General features: G+C 29.6%; 3 protein-coding genes across 3 annotated transcripts in view; 2 read left to right on the forward strand and 1 right to left on the reverse strand.

Annotated features, from left to right (window-relative positions):
• The window catches only part of LOC125815905 (uncharacterized), a 67,358-nt gene that overhangs the window by 41,579 nt on the left and 8,619 nt on the right, over window positions 1–17,160 (reverse strand). The window lies entirely within an intron of this gene.
• On the forward strand, window positions 3,101–4,639 carry LOC125815908 (annexin D4-like). The gene is made up of 6 exons (XM_049495482.1): window positions 3,101–3,195; window positions 3,300–3,472; window positions 3,548–3,766; window positions 3,862–4,086; window positions 4,173–4,244; window positions 4,335–4,639. The coding sequence occupies exons 1-6, from the start codon at window positions 3,150–3,152 to the stop codon at window positions 4,545–4,547; spliced, it is 948 nt and encodes a 315-aa protein (XP_049351439.1). The 5' UTR covers window positions 3,101–3,149; the 3' UTR covers window positions 4,548–4,639.
• Window positions 15,498–15,943, forward strand: LOC125815906 (uncharacterized). Its single transcript, XM_049495479.1, is given in 3 exon segments — window positions 15,498–15,840; window positions 15,877–15,897; window positions 15,900–15,943. Coding segments are annotated over 3 exon segments (384 nt in total). The 5' UTR covers window positions 15,498–15,521.

Below are 17,160 nucleotides of genomic sequence, written 5' to 3' on the forward strand. Positions count from 1 at the left end.
GGTGATATAATAAAATTATTTATTATATTTTTTACTTTTTAAATTGTATATGAAGACAAATGTAAATAACGGTAGATGAAGAGAATGTTAAATAATTAATATTTTCTGATGGTGTGAACAAATTGATTTTGCTATGCTGGTTTCATTTTTAAAACATGGCATAGGGAAAAATAACTAGTCATGGATATCTTGACAACGATTGACATAGTATGGACGATAATAAATGCTTGGCCTCAATTATTAGCATAGAGTCCTGTATCGGATGAAAAAAAATAATGAATAGTCTCCCCAATTAGTTATATGTCTTGGACAATTTTTTCCTTATGAGTTAGTTTTGAAATTCGTTTTGTAATGTTTGATTGATTAAAATATTTTTTCTCGAAAATTGACTTTCGTATAGTTCTTGATTTCCTCCATCTATATCCAATTACAATAATGCCCATCAAACAATAAATATAATTAAGAAACTCATTTGTTTTTCAAGAAAAATATTTTATTTAGTATTAAACACTAAAATATAGATACTTTGAGTTGAAGATGATTATTGAACTAAAATCCTTTTTCTAGTTCGATAAACAATATTTATAGAAAATCATTTTCAAAACTGTTTAAGAGATAACCTCATTTTTATCAATTCCATGTTTTTTTTAATAATTAATTTGTATGCGGACGATCAATTCGAATACGAGTTGCATAAGCCTGTGTGAAACTGTGAATGTGTTCATCGCCCAATATTTCAGAATAATATTATACAATGATAAACTGTTGAAGAAATTAATGAACGCAATACATCATGTGAATGATTTGAATATTATACTTGAAAAGGAGAAGAAAAATATATAAAGTAAATTATTGTTTTACATAAACAATTATACGTATCTCAGTGGGATAAAGAAATAAACTAATCTCCTATTTCATTTTTGTAACCATTTGTTAATGGTTACTCTACTAGTTTTGATTATAAGATTATTAAAGGAAAAAGTACTCCTAACAAGAATTTCTCCATTATCTTAGAGCTATAGAGTCTTATTATATCTATTATATTTGCTATTTCTAAAATTTTCTCCAACAAAAAGTACATTATCTGACTCAACACACTCTTTTTGCTTGAATTGAAGATGATGTGTTTATATATATATATATATATATATATATATATATATATATATATATATATATATTACTAATTAATATTAACGAGTAGCACGCATTATTTAAATTTTAATGCTAGAAAGATTAGATATATACCAACCAAATTATGAAAGGGTAACTTATAATATGTTGGATCATATATCTCTTTCACATGATAGCTTGATGTGCCCATTACTCGTTGTTCACACAAATAATTAATTATATTTTTATAATTTCAATTCTTGATGTTCTTATATTTGTATTTTATTTTTATTCTATTAGAGAACAGCATTGCGTGCCATACTATCATTTAAGTCAATTATTATTTTAATAAGGTTTATAAAATTTAGTAACAAATGTTCATCGGATTTCAATAGGGACAACAAGATTGTTCCACCCTCGATCCGTCTTTACTGATTCACTATACTAAAAATAAATATTTATTTAATTTAGAAAATCAAAAAAATTCTTTACATTTTATATTTGTTTTGCTCTTATTATTACATAGCAATCAATTCCAATTCATATTTGAATGAGTAAGATGATCGATTAGTAACTAGGAATGATATAGTAAAATTACTATTATATATTTTGCTTCTTAGAAAATACAGTATGTCGAGTTAAATATAACAAATAAAAATAAACAAAAAAAATATTAAATAATACTTTCTCATGGTTTGAACAAACTAATAATTTACAGTTGTGCTGCACGTGATTTTCATTTTTAAAACATGACATAGGGAAAAATTAAATAACTAGAATGTCTTCACAACGATTGACATAGTATGGACGATAATAAATATGATGGATATATAGTGATATTTTTTTAAAAATAAACTATGAAGACTTGGCCTCAATTATTAGCATGGGAATCCTGCATTGGATCGGATGAAAAAAAAAATGAATGAGAATAAACTCCTTAATTATATGATTAACGATCATCTCTTTATGCGGGTGGATCTATGTGGGTTTATGTGAATTCTTTCGACAAAAAAATATATTATATTTAAGATAGATTTCTATATTTATTCAAATATATTACTTTTAAACCCCCTTATGAACAAGAAGCAAACTGTAGTGTAGTGGTAGATCTCTTTTAAATTGATCCACATTTTATTTTTTAGGTTATCTTCATTAGTTCATGACCAATCTTTCAAGTTTAAAGATCGAATTTCATGAATTCAAATTAATCAGGACACAAAACACATATCAAACATCAAATAAAAAACAAAAAGAATTAATTACATATTGCTTATTAAACATCAAATAAAAAATATGTTTCAATAAAGTTTAATAAAAGGAAAAGAATTAAACAATATTAATTACTAGTTGTAAACTCCAATGACGACATAAAAGTGTTCCGTTAATGAAGTTATTGAGATCACAAGAAGGGAGAAAGAAATAACTAAACTGATACAATTAACTTGATCAATAACGATTTTTATTAAATAAGTTATAACAGCTTAAGTAAATTCCAACCAAAATATTGCTTTGATTAGAAATAAACCGCTAGTAATATCAGTTTAAACTATTCTAGATGTCTTCATTAATTAATATACTAATATTAAACAAGGACGTGGGAAGCTCATGGTACATAAATAAAGCATAAAAAACATATCTTCATTTAATAAACATTAATGAAGAAGATTTCATAGAGATTTAATTTATTTAAAATAATGTACTTAAATACTTTTGACTTATTTTTGTTTAATTTAATAACGCATGGCGTTACAAGCAACAATTTAATGGACGCGTCTTTATAATTTTAAATTCATTACTTTATTAATTAAAGGGACAAGAATGCTACGTTATATACAGAGGGTTACTTTGGTCTTTTCGCCTTTACTCAAAACTTAGGTACCCGGTTAGTAATTGATTAAATGACAGAAGTACCCCTAATAACTCGTATAAATATAGTTGCAATTGAATCACAAGTCCCACATCTCAACTCTCAACTTTCTTCTCTCTCTTTATTACACAAAAACTCAAAAACAGAGAAAAATAACAGAAGAAAAAAAATGTCAGAGGCTAATGAATTTGCAGCTGTAACCAAAGCTTTCTCAGGTTCATGAGTTAGATCCAAAGCCTAATTTAACAGAATTCAATTATGATTGGAAACTGATACACTTTTATTTAATTTTTTTATTTATAAAAATACAAATTTGTAGGACTTGGTGTGGATGAGAATTTATTCATTTCATCATTAGGGAGATGGAATCGCTATCAGAGGGAATCGTACAGAGTAAGCACTCCTGGATTCTTCAACGAAGACGAACGCCAATTCCAGAGATGGAGTGATCACCATATCCTTCAGCTTCGTCAAGAATTTTTGCGTCTTAAGGTATAAAAAAGTTGTAAAATATAAGAAATGTCCATTTTACGTCAAAAAAAAATAAATGTCGAATATTTATTGTAGGATGCAGTGGTGTTGTACACAATGCACCCATGGGAAAGAGATGCACGTTTGTTTAAAGAGGCGTTGCTATTGAAAATACCTCAACATGATGTTCTCATTGAGACTGCTTGCACTCGATCCTCTGAAGATCTTTTGGGTGCTAGAAAAGCGTATCATTCACTTTTCGAACACTCACTTGAGGAAGACATTGCTCACCATATCAAAGCTCACGAAAGAAAGGTCTTTCTTTTATGACTTAAGTTGTATATAAGCACTAATTTTATTTTATATTATTTGTGGGGCTCGTCTAAAGTCAGATTTCTTGTGATTAACAGCTTCTAGTTGCTCTTGTGAGTACCTACCGTTATGAAGGGCCAAAAGTGAACGACGATCTAGCAAAATCTGAGGCTAAGGTGTTTGTGAATGCACTAAAAGATGCTAAAAAGAAGAATCTAATTGAAGACGAAGAGATTGTGAGGATACTCTCAATCCGAAGCAAGCTCCATCTTAAGGCCATCTGTAGCCACTACAAGGAAATGACAGGCAACTTCTTGGACGAGGTAACAAAAAAAAGAGTTCAACTTCTATGCACTGACCATTCATAGAAGTTAAGATTGTTGATAATGTCAATTTTTTTCTTCTTCAGGATCTTGATGGTGACTTGATCTTGAAACAAGTAGTTCAATGCCTTTGTTCACCTCAAACATACTTCAGCAAGGTAAATACCAATCACCCAACGGGATAAATATATCGTACATTCTTGTATTTCTCCCCTTTTTGTTTGATTTTTTTCTCATTTATTGCGTAGATTTTGATTGCATCCTTAAGTTTGGATGTGGAAGAATCTGCTAAAGACTCAGTGACTCGAGTCATAGTTACAAGAGCGGACGAAAATGATATGAAGCTAATCAAAGAAGAATTCCAGAGCAAATATGGAAGTACCTTGGCTGCAAAAATTCAAGAAGTTGCTAATGGAAGCTACAGAGATTTCTTGCTTACCATAATTGCAAAATCTGACTAATTAATTTTGGCCAGATTTTGTCATAGCCAAAATTTTCCAACATTTCCATGTTCTCAAATGCTTTGTTTAATTTCCCCTTTGGTTTAGTTTGTTTTGAGGTCCTTTGCTCAATTTATGTATGATTGCAATGCTCCCATTTCAACATCATACTTTAGTATATTTTTAAATGTTGCAATAAAATATAGAGCTCTTCGAGCTTACGTAAAAATGACCTCTCCTTTAGCTTACTCTTCATATTGAGTTATCGACCTATTAATCCTAACTGAATGATGATGAATTATTTCTTTTTAATATAATATTCAATAACCTCAAATTATGTGAAATTCATGTTATTTTCATTCGATTGCTACAATGATTAACAATTCTATAGCTTGGGCTGCTATCCCTTACCTATAATGTGTGGTTAGCAAAATTGATTCAACCGGCCGCCCATTTATCCCCTATTAAGGAAGAGAAAGATTCAAAGGAACGGCCTCATTTCTTTTTTTCCCTGTTTTCTATTATGGCCAGCTACTTTTAATGTAACATAATGATAGTGTTATCTAATACAAATATGTTATAAATAATGTGTGTACTATGAGATTGGAGATATGAATTTAAGTTACATACATATATCCATAGTGTGGGGAGTCTTTTACGTTAAGAATTCATCACCAGCTTAATTGTTTACTTAAGATAAGTCAAGAAAAATCTAGAATATTCCGAAGTTATAGAGAATTGAAAGAAGATCTCTAGAATATTTTTTTTGGAGAATAGTCTAGAAATGTTCTAGATAGGGTAGTTCTAAAATTAAGTAATTGAAGAAATATTCTAGAATAGAGTAGAAAAATTGTTCCATCACCTCTTATAAATAGAGGTGGTTCATTTGATATGTAAGCAAGTAACTAATAAGTAAGTAACAAACCAAGAAAGTAAGCAAGAAAACAAGAGTGAGTGCTAAGTAAAGAGTGTTGCTGAGGCAAGCAACAAGTTAATGATCAAGATTGTAAGACCGAAGCGGGTCCTTACTTTGATATAATAAAATTCAAGTTGTGAGAAATCGATTGTGCCCGTTTCCACCACCAAATAATAGTCAACATTTTATACTATCGATCTGTAAATTATTTTTCTGATCAAACGAATGCTTAATTTCTTTTGAAGTTCTCCTTTCTCCAATTTATGTATTACTTGGATGTTTGTTTCCATTACAAATTAACAATTTCAATATCTTTGTTCACTTTATCCTAATTAAAAAAAACTGCATGCCACATTTCTTCTCTTTCACTCAACTACAATGTCACAATTCTTGTATCTTAGTCTAAACAAATTCCTTTAAATTGATTCCAAATTATAATTTAGAATAATTTTTTTTGTTAATGATAACGAAGACTCAAAAATCAATATACATACTCGAGAATAAAAGAGAGTGAGCAACGGACGTAATATTAAACTACAAATTAGATTTTATAACAAATTTATATAAAAACTACTTCATTTATACTTTGAATTTACTAAAAAATTTAATAAAAATAAAATCCAATTAAATGATTTTGATACTTGATGAATAAGTTATGTTGCAATAGTTTCCATATTTTGGTTCAATAAAGAAGTAATTAATTTTTTTAGTTTAAGAAACTTCTACACCTATTCCCATACAATTTTGGACAAGTAATTTTGTTAGCTTTAGAAACTTACCTAATGCATCTATTCCCATACAAAATATGATTAATTTTCGTAAAAATAAAATATGATCTTATTATTAGTTTTTTAATTTCTCACTTTTCTTACTTCCACATTATATCTTAATTAGTGTTCTTATAATTGTTGTTACATTCTGATAATGGTACACGAAGAAGAGGAACAGTTTGGATGCTACGGATGATAATAATGATCTTACCATTGAGGTTAGTAAATTGGAAAAGGAAAATAAGGTTTTTGGGGCCGCGATGTTTGAAGAAACACTACACCAACGTCAGATTCAAGTCCCAGCAACAAGTTCTTGGCGAAACGTTTGATGAGGAAGAGATAAAGAAGAAGGTTGAATCATGGGAGAAGCAAGTGCAAGAAGATAATTTAACGATGATCTTCTAGCCGAAAGAGATTTCTTGACAATCATTGGCGGTAGGAGCCGTTGGTAAGTGTTTGATGAAAAGTGAATTCTTTTTTGTTCGATTCTACTTCGTTTTCAAAACAAAAAAAATTGTTTCTGTGTTTTTGTGTTTACGTTCTTTTCAAAAAAAAAAATTGTTAGTTGTGTTAGTTGTTTCTACTTAGTTTTTTTAAAAAAGGTTTTTGTGTTTTTGTTTTACGTTCTTTTAAAAAAATAAATAAAATTGTTAGTTGTATTAGTTGTTTTGACTATGTTTTCAAAAAAAAAATTGTGGTTTTTATGATGTTTTTACTTCGGTTTAAAAAAAAAAAAAGGTTTGTGTTTTGCTGTTCTACTTTTTTTTTTTAAAAAAAAAGTTTACGTTGTTTTCTAGTAACTAGTTTAGAAATACATGGTAGTATTTCATATGAACTAATGCCAAATTAGGTTGTAGTGGAAGGATGCTTTTGGGGGTTAGATTAACTAGGCTTTGATATATATGTTAAGTTGTGATCTGAGGGTGTATAGATACAATATGGTATATAGCTTTCAATCATGAGCCGTGATCTTATAATCTATATATATGTAGTGCTATCATGATGGTTGCTATCATGGGTGAAGGAAGAAGACTTTGGTTTTAGGATCCAAGTTAGTGCCTTGTGATCGAATAGAATAGAGAGTTGATAATATAGATTAATTTATTGACGAGGGACACAAACATACAATGCGCCATGATCTTTCCACATGATATGTTCAAGACCACAAGATCAATGGATATTTTGGTCTACAAATCTTTAGTCTTAAACTAAAAGATTAATGGATATTTTGGTACATTCTACGAATTTTTAGTCGTAAACCAAAAGATTAAAGGATATTTTGATACATTCTACAGATCTTTAGTCTGAAACCAGAAGATTAAAAAATTTCTCTACTTTCTTTAACTACTGTTAACTCCAAGTAATTGAGGACTATATTTCTATTGCTAAACTAGGAACTTGGTTGCTTAGCTAAAAGTCGAAGACTAAGGCCTTTGAATTACTTTTTTTTTCCAAAATATTCACGCTCACTATCAGTTGGGTTAGGTCATACCTAATTCGTGATAGTAGAAATATACTCGTAAAATACACTCTTTCATTGAACTTGATCATTTCTCTTCCTTACACATTCTATACACAGAGAGTTGGCACATTTCAGTTGGTCTAGCCTGATCCAATGCCTTGTAATGGAATATTTAAGATTTTAAAATAAATTCAAGGAGCCATCATGACATTCAATATTTTGTAGATTTGTTACATATTCTTCAATTGTTAATTCAACTATTCAAGGTGACGTGACTATGCTAAGAATTAAGGTGACTTATCTATGATTGTAAAGTGATGGCAGGTCATGCTAAGGCTGGGCACCGGATTGGACCGGAACCAACGGACCGGTATGAACCGATATCGGACGGGAAAGGGACGGGTTGACCGGTTTGTTGATCGGTACCGGGATGAACTAGACGTGAATTACCGGGATATACTAGGTTCCGTCCCATCCTACTATAATCGGGATGGAATCGGACCGGACCGAAACAGATCGGAATGGAACGGGATGGGATAATCGGTACAACACATATAGCTATTTCAAAAAATAATATATATTTTTTAATTATTTTGATTTTTTGAATTACGAAAATATGAATGTTTGTTTATTTTTCTATGTTTAAATTAATTGTTTTGAAATAAGTTTTAAAATTTATAATGTAATTTTACTTAAATTTATTTTAAAGATATTTTTTTAAAAATCTTTACTTATTAAATTTGCAAGTTTAAGTTTAATAAAGTTTTTGAGCTTAAGTTTTGAAGATTTGAAATTTTGAAGTTTATATGTTATTACTTATTAATATGTTATAAGTTATACTTATAACTAGTAATTTAAATAACTTAAGTTTGTAATTTTAAAAAATTAAATAAAAATAAGGATAAAACAATGACACAAATTAAAATAATATCAATCCAATCCATTTTTTTTTTCCTTTTGAAAATATGCCTATATATAAATTATAAAATATAACTTAATTAATAAAAAAATAATTAACCAGAACCGGACCCAACTGGAACGGAACCGGAACCGGACCCAATTGGTACAACCCGGTCCGATGCCCAGTCTTAGGTCTTGCTAATCCATACCAAAAAAAGTTTTTTAATTCCTCATGTGTTTTGTTTGTAGTGTAAGACAACCGATCCCAAACTTGAATAAAGAAGAAGGGTTTTTTGTTTTTATTAAGAATTCAATTGGCTATTGATACTTTTTTTTACTTTTAGAGATTATTAAGAGAAAATCAAACATCTTTGCCACTTTTTAATTGAATTAGAAAAAAGACATTTTAAAATCTTATGTATAAAAATGAATTTCTCTTATAAAGACTATAGAACTAATTATATGTTGCTTAAGTCTAATTTTAGGCATTTGACCACTGAGTTAAGCCATGAACTTGACTCTAGGTTGTCCAAAATTATATTTATCCACATTAGCATTTTAGTTACATTCACATCACAATATAATTTTTCGATGAAGGGTGTCTAATTACTGTAGCTCCGCCCCTGTGTGGGATGATGAGGAATGACAATCAGGTTACAGTCTTAAATTCACTGAATAGTTGCTACTTGAGCTTAGTATTGTGGTGGTCGAAAGGAAAAGATCAGTCGGAATAATGTGTGAAACAGTTGGAGTTTGAATTTGAGGAGGTAGAGATGAAAAAGAGCTATAACTTTTTTCCCCTGTTTTCTATTATGGAGTCTTTTATACCATCGATTTGTAAATAATTTTTCTGATCAAATAAATGCTTAATTTCTTTTGAAGTTCTATGTCCTTTCTCCAATTTATGTATTACTTCGATGTTTCCATTACAAATAAACAATTTCAATATCTTTGTTATCACTTTATCCTGATTCAAAAAAACCGCATGCCACATTTCTTCTCTTTCACTCAACTACAAATCTACAATGTCACAATTCTAGTATCTTAGTCTAAGCAAATAAAATAGCTTACTCGTGTATATATTGTGGCTTTTATTAAAAAAGAAAAAAAAGAGCGAAAGTTAATATCAAATATACAAATTAATTACATTAATGAAGAATTAGCAGAATAAAATAAATTGTTCGTATCAATAACTTCTTATTGATATAAGCAATTACGACTCAAGAGGAAAATCTAAAAAATGTAAATTTAGGACAAATTCCTAGAAGATTCTCTACTTATACTTTAAATAGATTTTAAATTATTACATACAATAAACGTTTTCGTTAATGGTAATCAAAACTTAAAATTCAATATACATACTCGAGAATAAAAGAGAGTGAAATGGGGTAATACATTTAATTAAGAAATGCACGTAATATTAAACTACTATTGTTGAAGAAATGTCGTGATTAACTAGCACACAATCTAAAATAAAGAAAATAGAGGAAACGAAGAATAACACAAAGATTTAATGAGGTTCGGCTAGGCCTATTCCTCTCCGCAATAGCAGAGAGTTTTCCACTATGAAAGAAAGCGAACAAGTTTTACAATGCTTTCAAGCCCTTAGGGGTACATTATGTCTCCTATATAATGCGTTAGAATCCCCAACTATATCCCCTATATATAGATTCCCAAGCCTGAAAAAGTTTTCCTAATCCTATAAGGACAATATTTTCGGGTTTCCTAAACTAATAAAAAATTATAGTTTCCTAAATTATATTATACTAGGGAGAAATTCAACACAATATTAAGAAATCCTTTTTAATTAGTTCTTAATTGTTACGTTAATATCAACAAATCTTTTTCAATCAGTTCTAATTGTTACGTTAATATCAACAAATCTTTTTCAAATTAGTTCTTAATTGTTACGTTATGGCGTTGGATGATAAAATTCTTCGCGAAGCCAAGTTAAAACAACGCTACTCTAAGATGATAATAAAATCACAAAAGTAAATTCTTGGCGAGGCGTATGATCAAGAAGAGATGGACAAGAAAGTTTGTTCGTGGGAAAAGGAATTGAGAGAAGATAAAGAAAAGAAAGCAAAGTCAAGGAAAAAAGTTAGGGAAGCGGCACGGATTGCTATTGCAAGCATGAAAAGGACGGTTCATTTTGATGATGCTCTTCAAGTCGAAAGAGATTTCTTGGCAATTATCGGATCTAGGTAAGTGTTTTTGATGAAAATGTTCTCGTTGATGTAGTGTTTGCATGCTTTCTGGTGTGTTTTCTAGTTGCTTTTTTCTACTTTGTTTTCAAAAAAAAAAAAAAAAAACTGTTTGTGGGTTTTCTTGTGGTTGTTTCTACTTTGTTTTAAAAAAAAAAAAAAAATCGTTTTTGTGTTTTCAAGTTATTGTTTTACTTTCTTTTCATTTTTTTATTTTTTTTTGTGTTTTTCTAGTTGTCGTGTCTATTTCGGTTTTTTTTTTAAAAAAGGTTGTGTCTTTGTTGTTTCTACCTCGTTTTTTTTTTTAAATAATAATAATTTGTTTGCGTGTTTTTTAGTAATTAGTTTAGAAATACACCGTAGTATTTCATATACTTTTAAGGGTTAGATTAACTAGGCTATATATATATATATATAATATGGTATATAGCTTTCAATCACAAATTGCTTTTGAATGGTTGAATTAACGTGCTAAATCTTTTATGAAATATTTTTCAATATATAGTAAATCTTAGTAAATACTATACTGTGTAGTGGATTTTGGTATGAACTTCTTTTTGTGTATCGGACAATCGGTTGGAGGTTATTACACACAACACTTTCTCAACCTTAAGTCTATGTGATGGTTTAGTGCTGCACTTGTTAGGATTGCTGTCATGGGTGAAGTAGAAGCCTACCCTGCTTTACTACCTCCGCTACAGTCTGAAAAAGGTTTTAGTTTTAGATTCAAAGTTAGTGCCTTGTGATTGGATATAAAGTTGATAATATAGATCAATTATTGGCAAGGGAGAGAATAACACAATTAAAAGGACAGGCAATGAGCCATGAGCTTACAATATATCTAGGGTCAATGGAAATGCATCCGAACAAAATGCTAAATCTATCCAAGTATATCACGACAGACGAAAAATGAGCTCAAATATATCTATTCTGTGTGAATAATATGCACCAATTGACCCGTTATGTCCCATGTTGCGTATCCCCAGGTCCCAGTGAGTGAGCCAGTTGGAGTCTCACGAGTTCCTCCAAGTAATTGAGGCCTATATTTCTACTGTTAAACTAGGATCTTGGTTACTTGACTGAAAGTCGAAGACTAGCCTTTGAATGACTTTTTCAAAATATCCACGCTTCCTCTCAGCTGGGGTTAGGTCATACCTAATTCGTGATAGTAGTAATATACTCATGCAGTACCCTTCATTAGACTTGAGCTTCTTCTCCCCGTTACACATTCCGAAGACAGAGAGTTGTCACATTTCAGTTGTTCTAGCATAATCCAATGCCTTGCTATGGAATATTTAAAATTCTAAAAAAATTCAAAATATTTTTTAGTCGTTAATTCAATTGTTCAAGGTGACTTGTCTATGATAGTAAAGTGATGGCAGGTCATGCTGATCCATACCAAAAAAAAAAAGTCTTTTAACTCCGCCTGTGTTTTGTTTGTAATGTAACACAGCCGGTCCCAAGCCCGGATAAAGGAGGAGGGTTTATTGTTTCTATTAAGAAATCGGATCCTTGATACAAAACCATCCTGGAGAATGCTTGTGCAAGTATATAAGTTTTTGTTCTACTATTATATGTAGCTAGTTAGTCTAATTAGTGTGTAAAGGTAGCTAGTTGCATCAAACTAATACGACGTAGGTACCTTCCTTTGTATTTGTTTATCCATCTTGTAGTTGTAAGGAAATAGCTATGGCATAACCATATAAAAAAAAATGTGTTTATAAGCTATGACATGATGGATTTTGGCTTCAATGTCTGTCTGAATTTAAACTTCTTTAATGAAATTTCGTTTCAAAAGAAAGAAGGGAAGAAAAAAAACTCATGTTTTATTACAACTTTCATATGTTTTGGCAGGATATTTTGGTTATATTTCTCATGAAATTATATGAAATTTCTTAGCTTTAATTTTAGTTGATTATTTTAGTTATTTGATCCATAAAGTATACCTCCCTTTCTCCTTCAAAGTTTATAGTACTATTACTCATCACTCACATGCATCTCGTAATAATATTTATTAGCATGCCTCTTTTTGTTTCTCAAGTACAAAATTTCATCAAAACAGTTTCATACGATTTAAATGAAATGCTGATTTTCCTTTTTAAGTAAAAAATATTATAATTGAGATGAGTAAAGAAACCACAACAAATGAAGTTTTTTTTAGAAATATAATATAGATTTGGTGCTAGGAGGGTGAATTGATGAAATGAGCGGATTAATAAGTATGTAATCTATGGGTTTAATTAACTTAATTGTTTTTTGGTTCAAAACATAATATAATATCTATATAAAAACTATTAAAATTTGACAAATTAATATCAAATTTTAACTCCTAAATCCAAGAAAAATAATTTAGTATTAATTAAGAATCTTAAAAAGTTGGACACTTTAGATATTGGATGTCATTGATTTTTTACGTGGTTTTTTAAACATATTTATGTGATTTTTGAAAAATACTTATGCTCACGGGTAACGGCTACACGTGCAATGTGTGTCCCCAAATACTAATATATTAAAAATGAGAAAATCTTAACCCAAAGTTGGATTATCATTTTACTCTTATACAAAATTAAAATATTATAAATATTTAATTAATTTAAAATTAAATAATAACATATTTATCTTCTCATCTTTTTTAAAAAAATATTTTTCTCTTTTGTTTTTTCTTATTTAATTTGCATAAAATTAAAAGGAAAAATCTGTTTGGCCAGAATGGTATTTTACCTATGTTATTTTATCTTTTTGAACATTTTTATTTTTTTAACTTTAATACCTTCTAATTAAAAAATGGAAAAAATATTAGTTTACTTTAAAATAAATAAAAATATTATACACTTTTTAAATTTCTGACCAAATTTTGACCAAATTTTCTAACCAATTAGCATTACCCAATTTAAAAGGTCATAAACACACTATTTAAGAAATATTACAGCACAATTATGAAACACTGAAACTGTTGCTGGAGAGTTGTAAAAGATAATTGTAATCATGAAATGTGTTAATATTAAATGTGAACACATTTTATGTTTTAGGCCAAGAAACCACATTAGTTGCATTCTAGCAATTTTAAATGTAGTATAAATATCACGTCATATACTCCCTCCATTCCATATTAATTTAATTTTTGAGGCATTTTTTATTTTTCAAATTAACTTAATTATTCAGTTTTCAAGACTACTTTAGAGTGTTCTTCCAATTTTACCATTCATTAGTTAGTATTAGAATTAGTGATTAATTAATATTTAGTTATTTTAATCAAAAATTTGACAATAATTAATAAGGGTAAAAATAGAAAACTATGTTCAATTTATATCTTGATCTACTTTTCTTAAAGGATGTGAAACACTTCAAAAATTAAATTAATATGAATTGGAGTGAGTACTATATTTTCAAGAAATTCAAAAGCTTTAATAAATTTTAACATCTTAATGAGTTCCACAGTTATATCTATATTTAAAGATAAAAACACCAATAATTGCACTTCTCATCAAAATTCGCTCCTATTGATATCTCAACTACGTTTATAAATCCATAAGATAATAATCCTCATTATACAATAGCATTAGGACATATCAGTTACAATTTTTTTCACTTCTCTAGGCATTTTTCAATTCTATGCTGCATTGAAGAATTCAAAAAGACATGGTTTTACCTTAAACATTATATTTCAAAGACAAATTGAGAATATTCTTTTAATAAAATTTATTTAATTGTATTATTTTTTTCTTAGTTTCATAGTATCTTTTTCTTGTTTTTTCCAAGTCGATTCTAAAGAGATGAAAACAAAACTAAATTTATTTGATTGGTTCATAATTTATTTATTTTTTATTAATGATAAACCTAGTAAATTAAATTAAATAATCTAAAAAGATTGACGATGTTATTTACTTATCTTCTGAATATGCACTATAATATTAATAATGATTGAATGGACACTAATTCAAAAATTCAGAAAAAGATTAAAAAAAAGTAGAATACTACAAAATAAAAGAAAAAAAACCCTAAAAATTTTAAAAGTTCGATTGAGCAGTGTAAAAGTAGAAAGTACCTAAACACAAGATGACATCACATTGATCACTGGAAAACAATATTCCCCGAAACCTTCAGATGTACATTTAATTTTCAAAATTTAACGACAAAATTTAAATAAATAAATAAAAAAAAAGCGAGAAGCGAGCTTCATGCAAGTTTCTCAGTCAATTTCCTTTGATCCTAGTAATTTCAATTCGCAAGGTTTCTGTTTCCCTCATAATGGGCAAGCAATCAGAGAAGGGGTAGGGGCCAGGGTGCTGCTGCTTGTACCATTTTGTTTGGCGAATCTTTTTCAAAAAGGTACCGCCTATAATAACATAGTACACTTAATTTTATAAGTTTGGGGTTCTGTACATTACCTATAATGTGTTGTTACCTCTAATTAAATACTAACCATATATGGAATTAAGCAAGAGAAAGATTCAAAGGAACGGCCTCATTTCTTGTCTTCCACTCAAAACGTGACTGGGTCTAACCTCTTTCTATATTTCTGATGCGACAAGAGAATATTTATAAAAATTTAATAAGGTAGCCAAAAGTCTACTGTAGAGAATTTCCATAAAGTTTCCTATTTGGTAGAATATTTTAATCTTCATCATTAGTGAACTTGTATAGAAATTTAATTTTGCAAGCTGAACTGACTTTGTTGCCCAATCTGATGCTATAAAAGCCTGACAAAGGATATTTAGCAGAGCACCAATTAACAATTAGAAGATGAAAGCATATGCAATTGCACTCATTGTCTGTGGATCTGTGGCAGCAGCTCTAGTTTTAATTTTGTGTTGTTTTTACAAAATTGGCCGAAAGAAAAAGAGTTCCCCCGTGACTCGGAATGTGATCGGTGTTTCTCCAGTTATTCCTCGGCCGCCAAAGCCTTTACCAGCGAATCGCGATGTTGAAAAGGGCGAAATTAAACCCAAGGACAATACAACAATGAGAGATGGTGGAATGGTTATTCTAGGTGCTGCTGCTGCAACAGTTGTCACCGCCGCTGTTATCGACAGTGCTTACAGTGGAGGAGGTGGTGGTGGTGGTGATGGAGGGGGGACGAGTGCTGGCTGTGGCGGAGGAGGTGGTGGAGGATGTGGAGGTGGGGCTGTGGTGGTGGTGGCGGCTGTGGTGGATGTGGAGGTTAAAAGCAGAGGCGGGTGCAGTTTCACAACATCAAACTCATAAAAATCTTAAAAGTTGAACTCATGGAATCCGCTTCAGATTAAAAAAAGAAGTGAATTATTTCTTTGTATGTTTTCTATAGTGGCTACTCATGTTTTATAAGAATGTACTGTAAATAATTTTACATACCATGAGATTGGAGAAATAAATTAATTTAGCTAATTTTCGTGCTTGAGTTATGTTAAAGAATGACAAAAGTCCCACATCGGTGGTTAATGAGATGGGTGGACTCCTTATAAGGCTTGGGCAATCATCCTCCCTATGAGCTAGCTTTCGGGGTGTGAGTTAGGCCTAAGACCTAATTTAACAAGTTATTACAATAATCTTTTGAATGCGTATTAGATGAACTCATTTATATGTACAATTTTATCAATTATATAGGAAATGTAAATTGTATTACGTAAATTTAATGGATAAACTCAATTAAGAAGGTATCGACAGAAAAAGTGATAAATTTATGACTTCCCTTGTGGAATATCATGATCATATTCTTACCGGTTATTATTGGAAGGTATCTAAGACTTGCTAGTTGTCCTAAAAGTTTTCAAAATATGAGACGGTGTTAATTCGCCTAACTTGGGGCAGGAAATATGTCAAAGTCCTCTTGAGTGATCACATGTACAAACCCATTATATATGTTTTCAATTTGAGCAATATTTGATTGAATATAGTTATATGATCAAAAATTTGACCAATTAACCAATCAACAAAATCACAATATTTGATAGATACATATATTAATAATCTCGAGTAGAGTATTATTATCTTCATTCACTTTTAATTGTCATGGTTTCCTTTTTTAGAGTTAAACGATAAGAGCTTTGACTAACATTTGATGTTGTATTTTTCATCATATTGATATGCAAAAAATTGCAATTTATAGGGTTTTTCATATAGTTTTTGAATATCTAAATTTTTTTATTTAAAATATCAAATTAGTGTAATCTAATTTAACTTTGAAAATTAGTCAAATTGACTTTCGAAAAGCGACATGACAATTAAAAGTAGATAGAGGGAGTAGAATGGAAAGATCCATTGAGATTAGTAACCTTTAACTATTAAACTATCACACGCTTTTTTTGCGATTATACAAATATTTGACCATTAATGAAATCAAGTTATACATGTAGATTGTAGGAAGTAGTAGCCATAGGAATTAATCAAATATTGCTCAACTACA

This window comes from Solanum verrucosum, unplaced genomic scaffold, assembly GCF_900185275.1.
Source record: "Solanum verrucosum unplaced genomic scaffold, falcon-dt-bn FXZP01000261.1, whole genome shotgun sequence".
NCBI lineage: Eukaryota > Viridiplantae > Streptophyta > Magnoliopsida > Solanales > Solanaceae > Solanum > Solanum verrucosum.